The following is a 24,930-nucleotide window of genomic DNA, read 5'->3' as shown; positions in this document are numbered from 1 at the left end:
ATAAAAATGGGGGTTCGTATTTAAAAAAATACGAGTTGATATCCGTTTGACCTATGGCAGCGCCATCTAACGGGCCAACCATAGCGCCATCTGGTTTCCCCCTTCAAGCTAGACGAGTTTCGTTCTTTGTAGTTTTTTCGTTTGACGCTTATTTCGTGAGATATTTGGCCCGGTCACGATCAGTGAGCCACCCTGTATACTGTCTCCCAAGTGTATTGTAAATAGAGTTAGTGATAAAGAAACAATAAATTAAAACGTCGTACCCGATGCTGAAGTTTGACTACACGAACAGCGAAAATGTAGTAAGGCACAAACTTGTTTCCTTTCATCGTTTTATGGAGGCGTCAGCGACATAAAAAATCATAAAGGTTTGAAAAAATGTCTAAACTTAGTAGTATGTCGTTAAGCACCATCATTGTCAAATACTGGATAAACGAAGTCCGCGTATTTGCGCTTCGTAAGTTGCGCTGCGTCAAGACGAACACACAGTTTCTAACTCTAATACTTGTCTTATTGTGCTGAACAGTTAACGTAAGATTATACCTCTTAATGAGTAGATTATGACAGCATTTCAAATTTCTAACTTCGTTCAGTAATTACTCGAAACACTGAAAATCGAATTCGTGTTGCCATTACGCTGCTACTGGTACCAGGTTCTGGGTTGCGGGATGGCGTTTTAGTAATATAGATATGTGTTTAGTTATCTTTATTGCTACACGGGTTCCTTAGTTATTTTATGTGTTAATGTAGGCACTGATGCAGTGTAGAAGTCACTGTAACCCCCTGATTAGTCTTGTTGTTCATAATATGTGTTAATGTCGCAATAGATGGCATGTGAAAGTGACTGTAACCCTAATGCATGTATTGTTGTTTTGGCCTCAGGTGTGTGTATGTGTCGTCTCTTTTACGTATGTAAAAGGAGCCAAATAGATCAAGATTTTATGCTGCGGTATGTATGCATAATGTTTCAGGATTACGAGGTGTTTGCTTCAGAAAGGTTATATTTAAATTTTAAGGATATCTTTTATGTGTTGAGTTTCTGTGAGATACTGTATAACAATTTGTGTGAGTGTGATGAACGCTAGGCGGAATACACAACCCATTCCCATTCCTTAATATGCCACTCCAAAGATTATGTATCTCATGCAGCGATTGTAGCCCGAATATTAGTGTCTGAAGTGGTAGAGGCGAAAGTCAATTTTAGTTCATGCTTGGATAACGTTCGTGCTTACCACAGCACTGCGCTGGCCAGCACTATCATAGCACAGTACTCGAAAGGATGTCTGCCTTGCGTAAGGTTAGCTGTCGACCCTGTTTTAAATTCGCACTCATGTCTTATGGTGAGACAACGGCTACATATGTCCATATATGTTTTGAAATATTTCGACGACGTCACGTCATTCATACATGTCTGATACTTATTGACTTCGTAAGTAATGGTCCTTAAAGTCTGTTTATCAAATGTTATCACATTACGCCTTTCACTTTATCATCCATACATTTTCAAATGGTTTAAATTGCAGTGGTCATCAGTCCGCTAGAACTTAGAACTACTTAAACTTAACCTACCTAAGGACATCACACACATCCATGCCCGAGGCAGGATTCGAACCAGCGACCGTAGCGGTCGCGCGGTTCCAGACTGTAGCGCCTAGAACCGCTCGGCCACTTCGGTCGGCCAATACATTTTATTGGTTTCATTTTTCACCCTGTACTTGAAAAGGCCTGTACAGCAGAAGCCGCGACAGTTATTTCATTTTAAAAAGTGTGCTTAAAAATTTATTTTTTCAACTCTGTCTTCTGGGATTAAATTATGGATTCTCGAAGGAAACCCAGGTGATCTCCATTTTCTATATAGGAACGTACATTATCTTGAAGCAGCAGCACCCCCCCCCCCACACACACACACACCCGAGCACAAAGGTGGTTTCCAACAGATATGCTGACCCATACACGATCTTCACTGTCCGACGGATGTCTTACTGTGTTCGTTCCTCTGCATCCAAGAAAAGAATAACAGCATGTTGGTCCTGATTGGACGCATTTGGTAATAACGTAGTCATAGTTCACGTTTCCGCATTTACCGCACGCACGCCGAAAAGACACGAATGCCGTAATAGACCCTTGCCTACATGTCAATGCTTATATAACCCCTTCGGAGTCCCGTTGTGTTGCATACACGCTGTAGCAACACCCTCAAACAGAAATTTTTGATCGTCTCTTGTATATGATATCAGCGCATGAAATTTATATTAAACTTTTATTACTTAATAACTAATGAAGTTTATAATCATTTTTGAAATATTGCTTGAAATTACACTCGCTATCACAACCCCCTGAGGATACGGAATCATAAGTATTCTGTGCACTGATTTTTTTGTACTACCGCTGTGGATTAATGCAGTGAGAAGTATAAACTTAAACTGGCGCTCGTTAACAAAATATAGAAAATATTTGAGCTAGTGATGAGTGTAGTGGTGGAGGGGGGAGGGAGGGGAATGGGGGAGAATAATTCCGTGTTCATTCTATAGCGAATACTGTCCGCTGCTTTTCAGGATTGGTGGAAATTTTCAAAATGTCGAGGAAGGGTAACGTAAACACAAAGGTAGTCATCTGATTACAGGCCTTGCTCATAATTAACTATGGCAAAAAACCAAACTTTTTTCTCAAGTATTTGTAGGTAGTTGCAGTGTCTTGCAACAGTCTGTAAGGGAACATTGTACGCTTGCTACTGAAGGAATCACTTTATTGAAGAGTAGCTACCCTTCTGAAGATTGTGCAGTGGCCTGTAACGATTACTAAACAGGTTCATAGTTTAATACTTGAATTGTTCTTTGTCATCTCTGGTTAGCTACAATTTATTATGGAGGTCAATCACAGACGACTGAATGATAATTCTGTAGTGAACTATGATAGTGATTTGCTATTGATAGTATTTATAAATAAATGATTAGTGGAATAGTAAGAGTATACTTATCGCTGTTATGCACTTCCTGCTGCACCAGTCAGTTATTTATGAATACTGTTCATCACAAAATCAACGGTGTCCAAAATGTGAGGCGAAGAAAACTATTGTAGATGGGCAGCAATTCAAAGTATAGATATAGCTCGAGAATGAACAAAATAGTAAGTCCAGTACAAATAATGTCCTCATCCTAAGAAAGAGAGCCACAGTAAAACTCAAGAAAGTTGAAAAGAAAGCAGAAAGACACAAGTAAAATTAGATTTTAACGAAGTGTAAGAACACGCTCATTAGAGATGAAAGATAAACTTGGATAGGTCACATAATTTGGAGAAAAATACAGTTTCTGTAATGAAACAACTGTAACAGATTTCGCAGGGAACAAGAATTTGAATAACCAACCGAAAATTTGAATTCCATTAATCTCAAGTTCTAGCTGAGTGCCTTGACAACCGCACATACTTCTTCAATCCAGAACAACAAAAAAGTATTTTATCAGTACTTGCAGTGACGAAAATTTATGATTTAGAAACACAAAAAATATCACAGCAAGCACGGGTATTTACAACTAAGTACACAAATCATGAAATGAAATGTGAGTAAAAACTTGTGTTGCTTAATTACCTCTGGGCATGTATCTATAACTACTGAGAAATGAATCAGCATTCTTGCATGAGAAACATAGAAAATGCAGATGAAAATGCTTTATTTACCTGGGGAAGAGCCTAAATAAAATAATGAAACCGTTTTTAAACGACTAAAACGACACTACGTTTGCTGCATCCGAGAATGTTTTTTCTTAATTCCCGTATTTAAACATTTGGGAGTCGTTCAGGTTTATGCTCCAACGTGCTCACAATCAGCTGAGGAGGTACGAGTATAAAACCTCTACGAAACGCTACAGAAAATTATAAGTGACAGAAAATCACACTGCAATACAATAACAAGGTATTTAAATTCGACAGTAGGACAAAACCAAAATAATGAATTCTCAGAGGTTATACGTTAAGAGTTTGCCAAGAAGACTGCCACGTTTTCCTTAAAACATTCATCACAAAGAAAACACATCAGTAACAAAAAATAATGGGAATTTATTTGAGAATATGGATGTGTAACAGATTAAATCAAGCAACAAGCTCTGCACCCAAGAAAATGATTTTAGAAATATATACGAAAGGAGCTATTATTTAGCAAAGGTATTATGAAAGTACCTGAAGATGTTATAGGTACGAAGAACGCAAAGGAAAAGAAGACCCGAAAGGGAACAAGTAGCTGCTTAACAGATGACGTGAGTTTCAAGCAGAAAACGGTAATAACCTGATGGAATGTTAATGATAGAAACATAACAGAGCAAGTTTGGAAGTAGTCCTGGAAATCAATTACAAAAAAGACTTAAAGGAAGTAAAATCACTCATCAAAATAAAATAATACAAGCTGTCGTATAAGCAAACGTAGGCTTCCGCGGCCATTGTCACAGTCAGTAAAATTCTTCTGGGTTTGAGGCCGCATTGTCATCTGTAAAATTCCGACGTTTCGGCGACTGTAGTAAGGCGTCTTCCTCAGGGTGTATCGGTAACCAATTTGACAGTCGTATAAGCAGTTGATGAATTTTTGTTTTTAGAATAGATTAAGAGGGCGGCTAAATGGATGTGAATGAAATAAACAGAAGAGTAGAAATGAATTAGAGTACTTTTGGAAACATGAACGAGTTTACACAAATATAATATATGTGTCTTAAACAGAAAGTTTACAGTCAACGTGTATCAACAAGTCTGATTTAAAACAGTATGGTATGGACAGCCAAACGTTAAACCATTGTAAAAGTATGAGTCGTAATGTAAAGATCTGTGTTAGGTAAACAATAAACAATAAATACATCAGACTAGAGTGGAAGACGTAACTGTGACCATAATGAAAACGTAATGGAAACAGGCGGAGGCATTTTGCCACATAATTGCGTGTTACAGGGACGAAAGAAGTTCTTTGCTGGATTCCAAGAGATACGAAAAGACCGAGGAGACGATATAAAGGAAGGTGGATGGACAATACTGGCTAATATGGATGATTATAGCTGAAACCTATTAGGTGTGGAGAAGGCTTGAGGAAGCCTATTTATAGAGGTGGACGTCTAATGGCTGACGGTGAAGATCGTCTAATACAAAAATTAATATTTGTTTGTCCGTTTTCTACGTGATCCTGTACAATTTATCCGATTTCCAGTGAACCTTTGGTGAGCTGTTGTTTGCACTCCCTCGAAGGTTTCTGTGGGAGTAAGAACTATCTCCCACACATAGGGATAGGGGTGTAAAAGGGTGAAGGTAGTATACCCCAACTATCGTTAGGGCAATCGTATATTGATTGCTGTTGTAATAAAGTTTACTGCACCAAGAATAGATGAAACACCTGCTAAGTGTAACGAAAAAATAGTTAGGTCTACTGAAGCACCCCCATGTGCGATAGCACCTGCTAGTGGAGGGGGGGGGGGGTTAAACTGTCCAACCTGTAGCAGCACCATTATCTACTATAGAAGATGTAAGAAGAAGGATTAATGAAGAAGGTAATAGCCAAAAACGTATATTATTTATTCAGGGGGAATGCTATATCTGGTGCCCCAATTATTAATGGTACAGGTCAATTACCAAATCCACCAATTATAATGTGCATTACTATAAAGAAAATTATTACAAATGCGTGAGCTGTGATAATAACATTATAAATTTGGTCATCCCCAATTAGTGATCCTGGTTGACCTAGTTCAGCACAAATACGTATTCTTATTGATGTTCCTACTACTCCTGCTCATGCTCCAAATAGGAAGTATAAAGTACCCATGCCCTTATGGTTTGCTGAGAACAGACTGTAAATCTACTTCTGAGATTTTCTCTCTTATCATTATTGGTCTTACATTCAATTATATTCAGTTATGATTCTAGACTGCAATTCTAGAGGTGTAATGTTTTATTAAGGCCTAAAAGATTATTCTTTTAACTATAACAGAGGGGGGGGGGGGGGGGGAATGACTTTGACGTGAATAGTGCCCTCCGCCACACACCGCTTGGTGGCTAGCAGAGTGTATATGTAGATGTAGATAACTTTGAAGGTTATTAGTTTAATTAACTTAAGTCCTTAGTATATTGAAATTAGAGTTGATGTTGATATTTAATCCTATTGTTGAAATTATAACAGTTATAGGAAGAATAAATGTTGATTTTTGGGACTTTATTTTTATTGATAACGAATTTTGAGTATATGATATAATTAGTACTGAAAATCTTATTTGTATATAATAATAAAGTATGATTGTGGTTAATACAACTATAATTGTTATGATGGTTGTTATGTTTTTCCATAAGTGATTGTATAACAATTCACTTTGGTAGGAACCCAAGAAATGGGGGCAACCCTCCCAGGGATAAAAGTGATAAGAATATGATAAATTTAATTTCAGTTTTCATGTTTCTCGCTGAGTAGATTTGGTTTACGAAGAATAAATTTATTTGCTTGAATAGCAGTTATTTTGTAATCATTCTGTTGATCTGCTTATATTAGCTCTGAATATAATTGCTCGATTTGTAACCATTCTTTCTCATATAATTACAATGAATATGATGATTCTACAATAGAGATTGTTGACCCAATTCTTGATACCACATTACATGATGTGTACGCGTCTGGGCAGTCTGAATATCGTCGTGGTCTTCCTGCTAGACGTAGGAAGTGTTGATGGGAAAAAGGTTAAATTTACTCTAATAAATATAATTGTAAAATGAATTTTTAATCATGTATTGTTCATGGTTAATCCTGCAAATAATGGGTATCATTGTATAACACCTCCTATAATTGCAAATACTGCTCCTATGGTCAATATGTATTGGAAGTGTGCTACTACATAGTATGTATCGTGGAGTACAATATCAAGGGATGAATTTGCTAATACTAGACCTGTTAAGCCACCAATTGTGAATAGGAAAATAAATCCTAGAGCTCATAATAATGGCCAGTTGAACTTGAATTTAGTTCCATAAACGTAGCTAGGCATCTGAATACCTTAATACCTGTTGGTATGGCAATAACTATTTTTGCTGATGTGAAGTATACTCGTGTATCAACATCGATTCGTACTTTGAATATATGGTGTGCTCGTACAATAAATACACTTATTGGTGATAGTGATGATGATGATGATGATGATGATGACGTTACATTCCTGAAGTTTGAGGTTGAATTGAGGGTTGCAAAGACAGTGACATATCAGCATATCGTTGTAAAGCCTGGGAAAATTTCTATCAAAATGGGGGCACGTATCACTTGCTACATGCATAAAATTACTGTGAGAGTAAGACATCACTAGCACCCCTATGACAGAGATGGGAATGAAAAGGGGTACCTAACTAGAAAGAAAAGAGGCACTGCAAGACATACCAGGTACAGGTAGTATAAAATAAAAATCGCAATAGCATGGTGATATTCACTTACTTGTGTAGGCAGTGGACTACTTATGACTACCTTTTCTTAAATACGCTCTCAAGGTCTTTAGCAAATGAATTCATTTCATATGGCGCATAGTTGTACAGCGTCTTGAGGTCACCAGAGCAGAAGGATGTATTTCTGCAGGATGTATGTCTGATCGACTTGGATTCCTCGAGTGTCTTAGCTATTTTGCACATGCACCCAGCGGATCACCTATGGCTACTTCTTTGCAGGCTGCCACCTCGCTCTTGAAACACAGTTAACTGTTGTCTATGGGAAGAGGAGTGGGCATCTTACAACTCTCTGTGACTCCCCCAGTCAGGTGAACATATCCTATCCCACGACAGATCATTAATAGACAGTTTCCTGCAACAGCGAGAGGACCCAGCAACGAGCAGCGCTTGTGCATATATTTAAGTACACCACATTAAACTTATTTTGTGTTCAAACAAGAGGGCAGATATTGCTGCCTACTACTTCAGTTGACGATGAGCTGCATGCAATAGAAATTTAAGGATCCTAGGAAACGTCCTACCTGCCATCAAGTTATTATAGTCCGATTAAAATTATTTGATAGTTGTCGTCCGTCACTTGCCGCTATAGTGTTGCGATATCGACTATAGGCGACACACAGATGCAGCGGTCATGTCATAAATGCTGTTTATGTATAACACGGAGCAATGTTAGAAGTGGCCGCCTGTTGTCTATGGGAATGTTGTCGGGAATGCGAGATGCTCCATCGACAGCTGATTTTAATGGACCAATGATTAATCTGCGACAGACGACGGGATTTCTAGCCCATAATTTAACCTCATGTCCTAAGCTAACCACAACCTCGTGGTGTGCAATGTATCCCGGAAAACGCCGGTCAGCAATCTGGGGCAGAACTAAAATCACAATCGCTTCGTTCACGGCGATTAAAGCTAACATCTACGAACAAACTCAAGACAGAAAAAAAAATCTGTTTCAGCGATGAAAGTAAACTGTAATTTCTCGATGTTATTGGTTACCTGAAATTATCCTCACACTGGCTGCATGAGCTGCCGCATTACCAACCGATGAGCACTCCTCATTGGCACTTAGTTGCAAATTATAACTGACACAGCAGATTCCAAACGAAGAAAGAATGATAGAAAGAAAAATAAGGGCAGACAAAAAAGTCAATAAAATGAGGAAAGTAACTCAGCAAAGTATTAGAAATAAAAAAATTACGTTCAAACTGAATGGAAATAATAAACTCTCTTTATTAGGTTTAGAAATTAAAAAAATCGATACATTTGACAAGATTTGAACCTACGACCTTTTACAAGTCGGGTTTCTACGCTAACAATTGCGCTGTATCACAAGTCTGGATTAAATAGTAACAAATGTGGTGACCCAGTCACAGCTGTGAATTGTAGCCTTCAAAAATTCGGCTTCAGGCAACGTCGTGCGAAGCTTATTTACTGTAAGCAGATCTCTGTGATTATAGTAACAATGTATGTTACGCTGAATCGCGCCTTGCGCGGAAGTATTCAGGATCGTGTGGTTAGTGCTGCTTATGAAACGTGTGTATTTCATTAGCTTCGTTGTGCTTTATTGTGGTTATCATACGTGATAAAATAAGATTAAAAGTGCCAGCGGCATCCAAACACATCAAGAAAGTCATCTGAACAAGGAACTGAAAGTGAACAGACCAATTGTTGTGGCAGTTTTGCAACGGCGAACGTTTCGGGAGTGACGCTGAGCGCTCTGATTCGAGAATACCAGCTCCAACGCCTGAAGCGTCAACTATAAAGTAATTTTAATCGGACTACAAGTGAGATTGGTGACTCAACTTTTATTTTTCACCAGCGAGTGACACTTTACTAATTTCTTCTCTTAGTGTTTATCATTATCCTAGAGCTTTAACAGCACTGTCTAAATCGTTTTGTGTTACAGTTTTATATTTTGTGTAGCTGCTGAATTGGACGAATGAGTATGAGCGACACTGGAAGAAAACTATAAAGAATTTTTTGGCCTTGTAAGATTTTGTTTCAGACACTTTAATCATGGGTGCTTTACCACGAGCATTCATAACGGTGATATCGTAATAAATTGGACACGCAGACACACATACGTACACAATTGCGCGCGCGCGTGCACACACACACACACACACACACACACACACGCACACACACAAACACATACACACACACACAAACATTTAGGCTGAATGGGAACTATTACAGGTTCAAATGCCTCTGAGCACTATGGGACTTAACATCTGTGGTCATCAGTCCCCTAGAACTTAGAACTACTTAAACCTAACTAACCTAAGGACATCACAAACATCCATGCCCGAGGCAGGATTCGAATCTGCGACCGTAGCAGTTGCGCGGTTCCGGACTGAGCGCCTCAACCGCGAGACCACCGCGGCCGGCTAGGAACTGTTACAGGGTCTGTATCTAACACAGATATCGGTCAACAATTGGATATACAGAGACTCTCTTAACGTTCACATTACCTCGTCAAGCGTCATGAATCTGTCGAACGAGACCCCCCCTTGCGGTAGCTCAGCCAGGTTCCTGGTTTGAGAACGTCCTCGATCCAGTAACCTGCGGGGAAACAAGTGATAGTTCTCACATCTGTATACCTTGCTCACCCAACGATAAACGTGCAGTACAAGGCGAAATACGTGTAAGCAAAGCATGTGGTTTAGTATGCTAGCACGGCTTAGCATCATTTGTCATGTGTATGATCTCTCCATTGGCAAAAGATTCCGGAATAGTCCCCCATTTGGATCTCCGGGAGGGGACTGCCAAGGGGGAGGTTACCATGAGAAAAAGATTGAATAATCAACGAAAGGATAACGTTCTACGAGTCGGGGCATGGAATGTCAGAAGCTTGAACGTGGTAGGGAAACTGGAAAATCTGAAAAGGGAAATGCAAAGGCACAATCCAGATATAGTAGGGGTCAGTGAAGTGAAGTGGAAGGAAGACAAGGATTTCTGGTCAGATGAGTATCGGGTAATATCAACAGCAGCAGAAAATGGTATAACAGGTGTAGGATTCGTTATGAATAGGAAGGTATGGCAGAGGGTGTGTTACTGTGAACAGTTCAGTGACCGGGTTGTTCTAATCAGAATCGACAGCATACCAACACCGACAACGATAGTTCAGGTATACATGCCGATGTCGCAAGCAGAAGATGAACAGATAGAGAAAGTGTATGAGGATATTGAAAGGTTAATGCAGTATGTAAAGGGGGACGAAAATCTAATAGTCATGGGCGACAGTAATGCAGCTGTAGGGGAAGGAGTAGAAGAAAAGGTTACAGGATAATATGGGCTTGGGACGAGGAATGAAAGAGGAGAAAGACTAATTCAGTTCTGTAACAAGTTTCAGCTAGTAATAGCGAATACCCTGTTCAATAATCACAAGAATAGGAGGTATACTTGGAAAAGACCGGGAGATACGGGAAGATTTCAATTAGATTACATCATGGTCAGACAGAGATTCCGAAATCAGATACTGGATTGTAAGGCGTACCCAGGAGCAGATATAGATTCAGATCACAATATAGTAGTGATGAAGAGTAGGCTGAAGTTCAAGACATTAGTCAGGAAGAATCAATACGCAAAGAAGTGGGATACGGAAGTACTAAGGAATGACGAGATACGTTTGCAGTTCTCTAACGCTATAGATACAACAATAAGGAATAGCGCAGTAGGCAGTACAGTTGAAGAGGAATGGACATCTCTAAAAAGGGCCATCACAGAAGTTGGGAAGGAAAACATAGGTACAAAGAAGGTAGCTGCGAAGAAACCATGGGTAACAGAAGAAATACTTCAGTTGATTGATAAAAGGAGGAAGTACAAACATGTTCCGGGAAAATCAGGATACAGAAAAACAAGTCGCTGAGGAATGAAATAAATAGGAAGTGCAGGAAAGCTAAGACGAAATGGCTGCAGGAAAAATGTGAAGACATAGAAAAAGATAAGATTGTCGGAAGGACAGACTCAGCAAACAGGAAAGTCAAAACAACCTTTAGTGACATTAAAAGCAACAGTGGTAACATTAAGAGTGCAACGGGAATTCCACTGTTAAATGCAGAGGAGAGAGCAGATAGATGGAAAGAATACATTGAAAGCCTCTATGAGGGTGAAGATTTGTGTGATGTGATAGAAGAAGAAACAGGAGTCGATTTAGAAGAGATAGGGGATCCAGTATTAGAATCGGAATTTAAAAGAGCTTTGGAGGACTTACGGTCAAGTAAGGCAGAAGAGATAGATAACATTCCATCAGAATTTCTAAAATGATTGGTTGAAGTGGCAACAAAACGACTATTCACGTTGGTGTGTAGAATATATGAGTCTGGCGACATACTATCTGACTTTCGGAAAAGCTGACAAGTGCGAGAATTATCGCACAATCAGCTTAACAGCTCATGCATCGAAGCTGCTTACAAGAATAATATAGAGAAGAATGGAAAAGAAAATTGAGAATGCGCTATGTGACGATCAGTTTGGCTTTAGGAAAAGTAAAGGGACGAGAGAGGCAATTCTGACGTTACGGCTAATAATGGAAGCAAGGCTAAAGAAAAATCAAGACACTTTCATAGGATTTGTCGACCTGGAAAAAGCGTTCGACAATATAAAATGGTGCAAGCTGTTCGAGATTCTGAAAAAAGTAGGGGTAAGCTATAGGGAGAGACGGGCCATATACAATATGTACAACAACCAAGAGGGAATAATAAGAGTGGACGATCAAGAACGAAGTGCTCGTATTAAGAAGGGTGTAAGACAAGGCTGTAGCCTTTCGCCCCTACTCTTCAATTTGTACATCGAGGAAGCAATGATGGAAATAAAAGAAAGGTTCAGGAGTGGAATTAAAATACATGGTGAAAGGATATCAATGATACGATTCGCTGATGACATTGCTATCCTGAGTGAAAGTGAAGAAGAATTAAATGATCTGCTGAACGGAATGAACAGTCTAATGAGTACACAGTATGGTTTGAGAGTAAATCGGAGAAAGACGAAGGTAATGAGAAGTAGTAGAAATGAGAACAGCGAGAAACTTAACATCAGGATTGATGGTCACGAAGTCAATGAAGTTAAGGAATTCTTCTGCTACCTAGGCAGTAAAATAACCAATGACGGACGGAGCAAGGAGGACATCAAAAGCAGACTCGCTATGGCAAAAAAGGCATTTCTGGCCAAGAGAAGTCTACTAATATCAAATACCGGCCTTAATTTGAGGAAGAAATTTCTGAGGATGTACGTCTGGAGTACAGCATTGTATGGTAGTGAAACATGGACTGTGGGAAAACCGGAACAGAAGAGAATCGAAGCATTTGAGATGTGATGCTATAGACGAATGTTGAAAATTAGGTGGACTGATAAGGTAAGGAATGAGGAGGTTCTATGCAGAATCGGAGAGGAAAGTAATATGTGGAAAACACTGATAAGGAAAAGGAACAGGATGATAGGACATCTGCTAAGACATGAGGGAATGACTTCCATGGTACTAGAGGGAGCTGTAGAGGGCAAAAGCTGTAGAGGAAGACAGAGATTGGAATACGTCAAGCAAATAATTGAGGACGTAGGCTGCAAGTGCTACTCTGAGATGAAGGGGTTAGCACAGGAAAGGAATTCGTGGCGGGCCGCATCAAACCAGTCAGTAGACTGATGACAAAAAAAAAAGATCCAAAACACGACAACGAAAGGTACCATACTTCAGCGGGTAAGTAAGACCCATATGAAAATACACAAAGGTAGAAGTTGTTATATGGTATGAAGAATGGAAACTTCGAACGTTCTAAATGCCATTTTTCCACAAAACACGTTTTTACTGCTGTTGTGTTCTTGTTATTCTGTTGCACGTCCCTAGAGTTGTTCCATGTACCAAATGATGGGAAAGATATTCCAGACATTCATTGCTAGTTGCCGCATAGTCTTTGTGTGAAGCAGCAGGAGTGAAGCAGCAGGAGTGAAGGTCTCTCCCATTTAGTTGACGCACAGCTTGTGTGGAAAGCAGAGTGCCTGTAAGGTTTTCTTTATATCAATAACGCATCTTTGAAATCGAAGGCAGATTTTGCAGTTATGGACAAACGGAGAAAGGCAGCTAGGTCTTTGTTCCGCGAGACTCACACCAGATTGTTGAGTCAGATAAAGCTATGAAACTATTCCATGTAATTCCAGTCGTACATTGTTGTCGATGCAAGCGGGTAAGATGTCCAGATGCAGAATAATTAGTGTGTGATACTCATAAATCTGAACTAGCTACTAAAAATTCTTACTTTGGAACATAAGAATGGGAAAACGTCAATGTATTCAAAAGAGGAAAGAGCATGGCTGATGAATGTTATAGTGTACTTCATCTGAAAGACCAGCCATGTTTATCAGTTGCCATACAGAAGGGCCTGTTGACAATGTTGCCATTTCTTCGTCAACAGCACAGGGAGTTCTACAGTAAACTTTGCAACATATGATACCAAGAATGGAGCTGTGGAAGAAACGGAAGTTAATACTGAGAGATTTCTTCCCTTGAATTTACATTGTTATTCTCTCAAAAAAAATTTAAGAGAGATGAGAAATGGAATTTTGTTGATTACAGTTCTGCTAGTTAAAGCATTACTGCTGTATTTCTGTACTAGTATTATTACAGGCAAAAGTATTGACTCAGTATGAATGGCACCTGAAACTAAGTCTTTCTTAATGGCTAGTTCCCCTGTCCGGAACTTAAAACATCCTTAATTGATTATTTATTTTCTAATTTGTCTCGTTTTTTGTTGTGATGACGTGAGCAGCAAAATTCTGTGGTATCATAGTGCCTTTCCAATTTTTTGGAAGCAAGTAAGTTATGTTCAAAAAGAGGTATACCATTTTTTTTTCTCTTTACAAATGTGAGATTTGGCAGTTAGAACGTTTGACACTTCCATTCTTCCTATGATTCACGTTCATTCTGGACTAAAAAAGTAAATATGCGAGCTAGTACAAGTATTAAAATACGTTATGAGGTCTTAGCGATCACAAATACACCATTGTGAACGTCGTTGGGTATACAAATAGAATAAAACACGGCAGTGAGCTTATAATAAACCTTATAGTATGCTGTACAGCTCTTTAAACTTTTAACCTGTTGCCATCAGGATAACGACTATGAACTTAAATTTATGAGTGATGTCCAATAAGTAATGCAAAACATGCTTTTCTAAGAGCAGGTGGGTTTTATTCAGGATTCCAGTACAATATATTACTCCCCACTCTTTCGTTACAAAATACTATTTTTCAACATAATCTCCATCCAGTGCAACAGCCTTACGCCACCTTACTGGGAGGGCGTGTATACCCGTATGTTACCACTCTACTGGCCGATGTCGGAGTCAACTTCTTGCTACCTCCCCCCCCTCCTCCCCCCCCCCCCCCGGTGACCAACAGCTCTTTTGTCTGTACATCTGTGGCACACAGGGTTCCCCAATCTATTGCAGCTTTCATTCTTTTCCAGGGATGCTTTATCTTCCCCTTCCTTCTCCTTTACTGTCGTTGTTCCTTTCCCTTTGCCCCTTCCTTTCCCTCACTTGGTGTTCATCTTTGTCTGCAGCTCGTGGTCGTGCGGTAGCGTTCTCGCTTCCCGCGCCCGGGTTCCCGGGTTCGATTCCCAGCGGGGTCAGGGATTTTCTCTGCCTCGTGATGACTGGGTGTTGTGTGATGTCTAGGGGGGACTGATAACCATAGATGTTAAGTCCCATAGTGCTCAGAGCCATTTGAACAATTTTTTGTTCTTCTTTAAGTCGCCCCATCTATCCTCCTGACTTTGCTTCATCTTGTGGTTTTGGTTGGTTGCTTTTCCTCCTCTTTTTGGCTATCCTTTTTTGGTCCCCCTCAAGAGCTTGACCTCCATCTCTAAATTTGAAATCTGTAGTGTGAGCCAGATTGGGAAGAACACGTCTTTGATGTGGGTTCCTCTCCCCCTCCTCCTCCTCTCCCTCTTCCTCCCCCCCCCCCTTCCCCTCTCTGCCTGTCATAGCGCTTTTGCCTCCTTGCTAGGTCACCAGCTCAGTAGCCAGCCTGTGTCGTTGGGCTGTTATGTACCAATCTGGTCGAGCTTCCTGACACCACAGGAATCACACTGCTGATACCCAGTCTGTGAACACCTCGTGCAAGCCTAGGAGTGGTTGCCCTTCTTTTCGGGACATCGGAATTTCCAGCATTGGCCGTCCCACCAGGTAGCTGTTGCTGTGGCTGGGTGGCACCCATGTTCGGAGTGGGTGATACCAGGGCGGACGTTTAGCACGTGAAACGTGTTAAACTCTCTGTCCACACTTCTGCGGCCGCGTCTCTTCCTCGAGTTAGTTCTGTCTCAGTTCCTGTTTCTGCCTTCCTGGCCTTACCCTATTCAGCTACCCCCTGGAAGAAGTGTCAGGCTCACCACCTTGGAGCCAAACCCTTTCCACAGTTCCTGGTCTGTAACAGGACTGACAGGGAGACTCTTGCCACCACCAAACCACTTTTCTTTGTGGATCGTATTGAGGACAAGTTTAGTGAAGTTATTAAGTAAGATAAGATCTGCCTCTCTCCTTGCGACAACTTCTGCCACTCAGTCGGCCTCCATGACACAGGGTATAATTTTCCGTAGAGACTTTCTCCTCCATTTCGATGATGAACTTTCATTTCATCCAGCGTGTCCATAGAGGCCCTAAGGACCATTGTGTAGACACTGGCGCTTTCATAGTGGCATTTGAGGGGGATACAATGCTCCGAGGACCCCGAAGCCATTCAGTCTCTGTCCAATCCCGACATCGCTGCCACCTATTCCCTTACTGTTAATGCCTCCTCCCTCTCTCTGAGCGAGAAGAAGCAGCGCAAGTCAAAGGACGAAGCTTCCCCAGCTTCCCGAGGGCTCCACCTCCTCCTACTCATCTCAAATCAGACCCTGCTTTTATGTATGTCACCCCATCCTCGTCGGTGAAGACCACTGACAGAGTGACATGACCTCCCTTCAGCTTCTTTAAGTCTTACCTGCACTCTCTCCACGCGATAATCCAGTGAAATTGCAACGGATGTTATCGCCACCAACTGGAAATACAACGCCTTGTTTCCTCCTATTCTGCCTTCTGTCTTGCTCTTCAAGAAATGCACTTCCGCAATAACCACATTGGGCGTTCTCTCGAAATTCTGCCGGCCCTGGGATAGCGTCTGGAGGGGTCCGCGCCGATGCCTACCAACCTGGAAGCAATCGTGGTTAAAGTGCAAAAGACTCTGCCAATCGCCGTTTGCAATGCCTACCTCCCTCCAGGTAGGCCATTTTCTGACGTTGAACTGCCTACCTCACCACAGCAACTCCCGCCTGCATATCTCTTCCTTGGAGACTTCAATGGGGGAGTGTCACTTTCACGGGTAGAGATCTTCTAATTGACCAACTTATTACAGAGTTTGATTTGTGTCTCCTCAATTACTGTTCCCCTACCTACTTCAGTGCCACTCATGGCACCTTTACAGCTATCGATCTCATGATCTCCTCCCCCTGCTCTCGTGACTTCCCTACATTGGTCATCCCACGATGATCTTTGTGACAGTGACTACTTTCCGATGATTGCATCATTCCCCTGACGCCGCCACGCAGACAGGCCCCCACAGTGGGCATTCCACAGGGACAATTGGCCTTTATATACGTCTGCTGTGCACTTCGACACCTTTCTCTCGAATTGCATTGATGCGGTCGTGCAGGGCATCTCTGCCACTATTCTTCATGCCTCTGGCACTGCTGTCCCCCTATCCACAGGTCCCCCTCATAGTCGACCGGTACCGTGATGGACCAAGGACACTGGAGTCGCTGTCCAGGACCTCCGACAGGCACTGCAGCGATTTAAAAAGACATTCATCACAGACCAACTTCGCTTTTAAGTGTCTCCGTGATAAGGCTCGTTACCTTATAAACAAAAAAGGAATGCTGGAAGCACTATGTTTCCTTCCTCGGGACGTATGCAACTTCAACGCAGATTTGGTCCAAGCTCTGTAGCCTGAGCCACAAGTGACAGTCAACTGTCCCGGACCTTGTCCTCCAAGGTGCCCTGTGACTGATCCATTGGTCCCTGCAGAACACCTCGTAACACGTTTTGTGACAGCATCAGCGTCCTCTTCCTATCCCACTGCCTTTCTCCGGCAGAAACGCCGACTGAACAGACCTCTCCTCTGTTTCAGCCCTCACCAAGCTGAACCCTATAATGAACCCTTCACTGAATGGGAATTCTTGCAGGCTCTTTCCTCGTCACCTGACACGGCGCCACAACCAGATGATCCAACACTTGCACGTTATGCAGAGGCAACATCTACTCAGGGTCTTCAACCGCATTCAGCTCATGGGTGACTTCCCCCCCCACAATGGCGAAACAGTATAGTTACCCCCTTCCTTAAGCCTGGGAAGAACCCAACATCTCTCGACAACTACCGCTCGATTAACCTGAAGAACGTACTTTGTAAACTACTTGAGAGTATAGTTAGCTTCCGATTATGTGCGCTACTCGAATTTGGGGCCTTTTCTCCACGTATCAATGTGGCTTCTGGGAAGGATGATCTCGACCATTTATTCAGACTGGAAACTGGAATCCGACAGGCTTTTACTAGCCGCCAGCAAATGGTTGCAGTCTTCTTTGACCTACATAAAGCATACAACATTCAAGCTACCCTACACGACTGAGGCTTTCGCGGCCCCCTTCTGCTTTTTATCTGCGAGTTTTTATCCCACTGGCTCTTCCGGCTTCAAGTTATCACTTCACTCAGCACCCCTCACATTCATGATAATGGTATCCCACAGGGTTCTGTATTAAGTGTCACACTCTTCCTCATAGCCATCAATGGACTTCTAACTGCTGTTGGGCCGCTGGTTACCCCGGCGTTGTATGTTGACGATTTTTGCATCTGGTGCCGCTCCCACTCAGCAGTATCTGCTGAGCGCCGGCTCCAAGGCGCCATCTGACGGGCGGGCCTCTGCGTCAGCTGTCTCCCATGGCTTCCAGTTTTCTCCCTCCAAAACGCGGTTTATGCATTGTTGTCGTCGACCCACGATACACCCCGATCCAGAACTTTATTTAGGCGAGCTGCTGCTAGATGTTGTAGCACAGTCCCGTTTCTTGGGCCTATTTTTAAAAAAAAAGCTGATATGGCTATCCCATATTCACTACCTGAAGACTACATGCGTGCAGAAGCTTAATGCTCTCTGCCTCACGGCCCACACATCTTTGGGTGCTGACTGTGCTATTCTTCTCCATCTTTACCATGCTCTGGTCTTGTCCAGACTAGATTATGGTAGTCAGGTTTATGGTTCAGCGGCTCCTTCCACTCTGAAAATACTTTCACCTGTTCACCATTGTCAGGTGTGTCTGGCTGTTGGTAACTTTCACACTAGTCCCATTCACAGTCTCCTCACAGAAGCAGGGATTCCTCCTCTACAATTACGATGAAGGCAACTGGTTTCTTACACAATCGCCATTCACAGATTCTCTGACCATCCCATGTACCCTGTCCTCTTTGCAAACGAGGGATGTCTCCCTCCTGATCACTGCCCTTGGGTTGGATTGCTGGTTGGAATGGGCCTCACTTCCCTCTGTCGGGATCTCCATCTCCACTCACTGGAATGCACCCTGTGTATTTCCTCGCACACACCTCCTTGGATGATGCCTAGACCACGGGTTAGAACCGATCTGTTCTAAAGTCATAAGGTCTCTGTCGCCCCTATGGTCTTCTGGCCTCTTGTACGTTTCATCCTTGAAGAGATCCAAGGTGCTACCATCTTCTACACTGATGGTTCTAAGACGTTAGATAATGCAGGATACGCATTCACGTCTGCTACTGACTTAGAACACCATTTATTGCATCATGCAGTGTGTTCACAGCAGAGCTGTTAGCCATTAATAGGGCCCTCCAATTTTTTACTGAAGCCTTCCTCCACAGTGTTTTAATATGTACTAACTCAATGGCAGCTTGCAGGCAATCGACCGATGCTACTCTAGTCATCCTTTGGTCTCTGCTATCCATGACCTTCTCTCTGCCCTTGGCTGTGTCGCCTACTCACTTGTCTTTCTGTGGTTCCCAAGTCATGTGGGTATCCCAGGGAATGAACTGACTGACCGTTTGGCAAGAGAAGCCGTTACTTACCCTCCCCATTCCCTTTCATGATTCTAGCTGCTGATATGCAAATCTACGTCAGAGCTCTCTTTGCCCAAAACTGAAATGACATCTGGTGCGCTACTGCTCCCAGTAATAAACTCTGCACAATCAAGGAGACTGCTGTGGTTTGGCGCTCTCCCTTCCATTCCTCTCGGAAGGACTACATTGTCTTATGCTGTCTACACATTGGTCGTACCAGACTCACCCATTGTTTCCTTCTGCACAACGAACCACCCACACAATGTGGCTGTGGAGCCAGACTGACAGTATCCAATATATTGTGAATGTCCCCTTCTTTTGGCCCTTGGTACTGAGTATAGTGTTCCAGAGTCCTTCATCATCATTTCCTTGGGCCCTTATCCCACTTCAATGTCGGGTCGGCCCTGTAACTATGGATTTGGCGATATTAGTGGCAGAGGGTGGCCGGATGTCCTTCCTGTCGCCACCCCATAACTCCCGGGATGGAATCAGTGTACCCCATCTGCCTGAATCTAGTGTAAGTCATGAACTAGTGTAAACGTTTTCAAATGTCTGCGAGTCGTGTAACTGAGGCGAGACATGGGGACCAGGCCGTTATTGACCTAGTGGGATGTGGAAAACCGCCTAAAAACAACATCCAGTATGGTTGGCACACCGGCCCTCGTCGGTAAACCGCCGGGCAGATTCGATACGGGGGCAGCGCGCCTATCCGAGTCCAGGAAGCAGCGCATTAGCACCCTCAACTAACCTGGCGGGTCGTCTTCCAGAGTCTTTAATTTTAATATTAGCAGACTATTCACGGATGGTTGAATTGGTCCTCAGTTTCCTCCGTCAAAGCGGTTCATATTTCCAGATATTAGGTTTTGCTTTACTCCTGGATCAGGGGCAGGGTGGTTGTGGTTGGGCCTCTCTTTATGTTTTCTCGATCTCTGACCCCATGACCACTCCCGCATGGAAAGACTGCTCTTTTTTCCAGGTTTTAGTATTCGTCTACCCTTTTATGCCTTCTACTGTGTGTGTCTTATCCCCCTCGTTTTATAGTTTGACTCCCCTGATTTGATCCGTCCACTTTTAGCGGTCCCTCTCTACTCCATGAGTAACTCTGGAATCGTGGGACTGATGACCTGGCCGTTTAGTCCCATAACACCTCTCAATCAATCAATCAATCTTGCTGCCTCAATAACCTCCCCATCGTCCACTGCCATGTACTGCGGTGCGTCCTTTATTGGGCCAAACACACGTAACTAGGAAGGTACGAGATCCGGATTGTAGGAAGAGTAGTCCAATGCAGTTTTTTGAGCTCCTCTCGGGTGCACAGACTTGTGTGAGGTCTTACGTTGTCATGGAAAAGGACAAGTTCGTTTGCATTGTTGACGACCAAGGTGAAGTCGTTTCCTGAGGGTAGCACAGCACACTTTAGAGTTGATCGTTGTACATTGAGAGAGGAGATCCAACAGACTAACCCTTTCAGAGTCTCCGAAGACCGTCGCCATGATTTTACGGACTGAGGATGCAGTTTTGAACTTTTTCTTTGGGGAGACGCGAGGTGGTGTTACTCGATGGATTGTCGTTTTGTTTTCGGTTCGAAGTGGTGAACCCATGTTTCATCGCCTGTTCGATGTTCGACAAAAATGTGTCAGCACTACCAACAGTGACGTCTTTTGTGCAACGAGGTATTTGATTGAGATCTGTCGATCGCCTGAAAGGAGAGTGTCCCATGTTCCAACAATGCAGGTGTCACAGCTGTGTGTAGCCGACCAGTACGCGGGAGATGGGAGATGTCTAAGCGGCCTTGTTGCGATGATGTCAGACACCTCGCCCAACGATTCACCGCGCCTTTGTTCACTGCCAGGTCTCCATAGACATTCTGCAGGGGCCCATCAATATTCGCGGTGCACTGGTTTTCCGCCCAGAGAAACTCAATGACAGCTGTCTGTCTGGAACGTACCTTCATTACAGACGCCATTTTGAAGGCTACGAATAGTTCAACCATCTATTTGAACTATATGAAGTGATAGGACCCACAATGTCCCACAGCAAATTCCGCATTTTTTCTACCTAAATTGATCGGAGAAAAAAATGTGTGGCGTTACCTATTGAAAGCACCTTGTAGTAAGCCGAATTTTAGCGACTAACTTTGTGTGATGTTGCTGTTATGTACTGTAATTTGCACATATATCAGGATGCTCACGTCTGTTAAGAAAATTAGTCAATACATCAAATAATACTCGAGATTGGCGGTTTTATTGTACGGTAATAACCAAGGTCGCTGCGTCCCCTGCAACAAACTGGAATATATTTTCGCGAAACCGTGTCATTTTCCGTACGAGGGGCGAAATAATTGTAATAAGTTATTAAATGCTTGTCTGTCCATTCGGGAGAAACTCATGCAATCATTAATTCCTGTGCCTAATATTTCATTTAGCAGATTTTCGTGGGTGCATTTATCTCTCACTTGCAATAATTCCCTAGACCGGCGCCACGTTTTCTTTTTCTTTATACACAGCGCTAAAATACTGAAAGAAATTCGGAGTCTGCGCTGATAACTAAATACTGTGCTTCGCGTTATGGTAACTACACAGTGCTAGAGCTATTCCAAATGTGAGGTTTAGTTTGACAGACTTGGTTTGTACGTCTCTGTGCTTATTTGACGATCCTATGGAAAGAAAACACCGAACCTGACAAACAAGCTTGACCCTTTACAGTGGCCTTAAACGGTCAATCTTTTTTGTCAGTCGTCAATCCCAATCTCTCTTAAACAAATCAAACAGTCTTCATTAGACAAATACGTCAAATAGAGTGGCATTTTGTAAAGTATTTTGACATATACGAAATTTGACAAATTGTTTAATCGTCGACGGGGGCCTTAACGATGAACAGAGTATAGACGCCGCACAGGAATATTTGTACCGAAATTCTGGCCAAAACTGTAAAACTTTTAGTTTACTGAACGACTGTTGCAAGTCACGGAAAAGTAACTGACTAACTAGTGGGTTCATAATTCAATTTTCAGGGGGCCTGAGATAAGTCTTTTAACCTCTAACAACAGTAGATGAAGAGCTTTTTCTGTCAGGAAACATTTTTCTTGATTAAGGATCAGCTTCATACTAATTTCTTTGTGGCTTTATTAAATGATTGTTTTAAACTGAATCAGATCAAAATGTAACAGCTGTTGTTTAAACTATGGGCTAATCTAATTACTTAAATTTGTAACACAGTAACGACATTGAAAATTTTACTACATAGTATTTTAGTTCGCCTGCCTTTTTTTTTTTTTTTTTTTATTTTAGCAAGTTTGAATCTGTGTCGGGGCTTGTCGAACCTATGCTAAAGTATAGTCATAACTGGCATAGTACTGGGAACCAGTTGCAAATATAAAAAATCCTCAAATTTCCCCTACGCAAATATAAGATTTAAAAATATACATATATATATAGTGTTTGTATTTATCGTATCAAATAATTCATATGTATTTCGATTACTAACGACTTTTGAACAAAATATGTCATCTGTATGACTCATGTGATCCTATACAGCTATATTTATTCAAATTTAGTGATATTTTCAATCAATTGTCAGTATTTTAAATTAAAAACAGGAAACGAAGTATTTAACATAACCATGAAACACTCGTCAAAGGTAGTATAATAATACTAAGAAGGGAGATAATAATTGAATTGTTGTACAAAGATGAACTTGGTCGATATTTTCAGTCTTAAGTCCTGCTGTCTGGTGTACACAAGGTGAAACCTTTCGCTCTGATCGGCGATTACATTAATGTTGCCAGTGATGTTGCTGCTGCTACAGATAGATCAATTTTTTACGAAAATTTTGGGGTCTCTATAAGGTTAGCAATGAAGTAATTTGGGGGTATTTACACTTGCAATTAAGTTAAAAGTGTAGGGGAGTGCTTTACACGTTTAAAACTATCAGAAATAATTTTTGATTTAAGTACAAATACTCCACTATGCGCCGGATCGCCACAAACTGCTTGCAGGGCGCCTGTGGCGCGACCACACGGCGAGATGAGGCACTACTCACTGTTCGAGGTCGTCTGTTTCGACTGTGTACGTGACGCCGGCAGCGCTCAAGCGGACTCTGACGTCATCTGCTGAGTAGGGCGCCACGGCGATGACAGCGCCACGCTGTGGAGACGGCATGGACAACACCAGGACGCCACGGACGGAGTCCAGGGCTGACACCGCGGCCACGCGGGCAGCGTCCTCCACGGGCGCCGTGTGCACCAGCAAGTACCTGCCAACACACCACATGCCATGGGTTTTGGTTCTCTACTACAATACCGAGGCCCACGAGAAAGATAGGCTGTGGCGCGTACGTCACAGCACGTGATACTGCAGGTCTTAGGACTGCCAGCAGCCGCCTATGGCTGGTAACGAGTAACTGTTTTAAGACGACTTTAATGACTCTTGATTGCGCGTTTTAATGCATGCAAGTTCTCGATAGTGCACGACAAAATTAAGACCCTTTGTTGATACCTTTTCAATTAAATACTGATTTCCCGTGGGTCCTGCATGGAACCGAGTGTTCCCCAAAGTGTGGGGGACTAGTCTATTAGTGTGACGTCACAAGTTCGTTGCATGGCTTGTATATCTCGTTGGCCCTATACAATACAGGATGACGCAAACTGAAACAGAAATTTGCTAAAGATGTACAGCTGGTAGAGCTACAGAACACTACATCGTCATTTTAGCTTATGCTTGGACGTGTCTGTAATGAATATCAATTGAAAAAACACATTCTGTTACCAGTCACATTTACACTTTACCCAACTGCCCATTTCTCAGGATTATGCGTCCATCAACAGGTGAACTTATTTCAGTTAATAAGGCACAGAAGATCTGTCTGCATGGCTTTTTTCGGGCATCCTGTAGCACTCTCTAGCAACAGAAGACAAAAAATAAATTTAGTGCCAGACTCACTGTTCCGTGTGTGCTCTGAGCCTGTGACCACGGAAAGGTATTTACATTTATACTACTGTTCATCCACGCAATTAAAGCGTCAAACATAATTGAGCCTTGTACTAAAATAGTTTTTTATTTGGGTACTGATGCCCACAGAAAGTCGTACATAGTGTAATACTTCGCTGCTAGTCATGTAGGACAAGAGAGAAAACAAAGCGACAACTTATACGTGAGATTTTCCCCAGGAGCCAGAAAATTGCAGCTGCCTGAAGTGAGCGCCTCGGTTGGTAAGGTTGCCCCATTTGACATCTAATGGAAGACAAGAGGAACGCTGACGAATCAGAAACATCTTGCTTAAGTTGAACGAAGCACAGGCATTGCTGTTAGAAACGAACAGGCCTTTCGTCGGGTCGCTGCTTTCTTGATCACTCAGGAATTCAGACAAACAACTGAAGACAGTATT

General features: G+C 42.2%; 1 protein-coding gene across 1 annotated transcript in view; it reads right to left on the bottom strand.

The window, feature by feature from the left end:
- The window catches only part of LOC126259484 (carboxypeptidase B-like), a 208,147-nt gene that overhangs the window by 107,606 nt on the left and 75,611 nt on the right, over positions 1 to 24,930 (bottom strand). The window contains exons 2-3 of the mRNA XM_049956323.1: positions 23,587 to 23,799; positions 9,921 to 10,011 (exon numbers count right to left, since the gene is read on the bottom strand). Of these exons, the coding sequence (XP_049812280.1) occupies positions 9,921 to 10,011; positions 23,587 to 23,799 (304 nt within the window). The remainder of the gene's footprint in view (positions 1 to 9,920; positions 10,012 to 23,586; positions 23,800 to 24,930) is intronic.

This window comes from Schistocerca nitens, chromosome 5 (genome assembly GCF_023898315.1).
Source record: "Schistocerca nitens isolate TAMUIC-IGC-003100 chromosome 5, iqSchNite1.1, whole genome shotgun sequence".
NCBI lineage: Eukaryota > Metazoa > Arthropoda > Insecta > Orthoptera > Acrididae > Schistocerca > Schistocerca nitens.
This window is presented reverse-complemented; position numbering and strand designations above follow the sequence as displayed.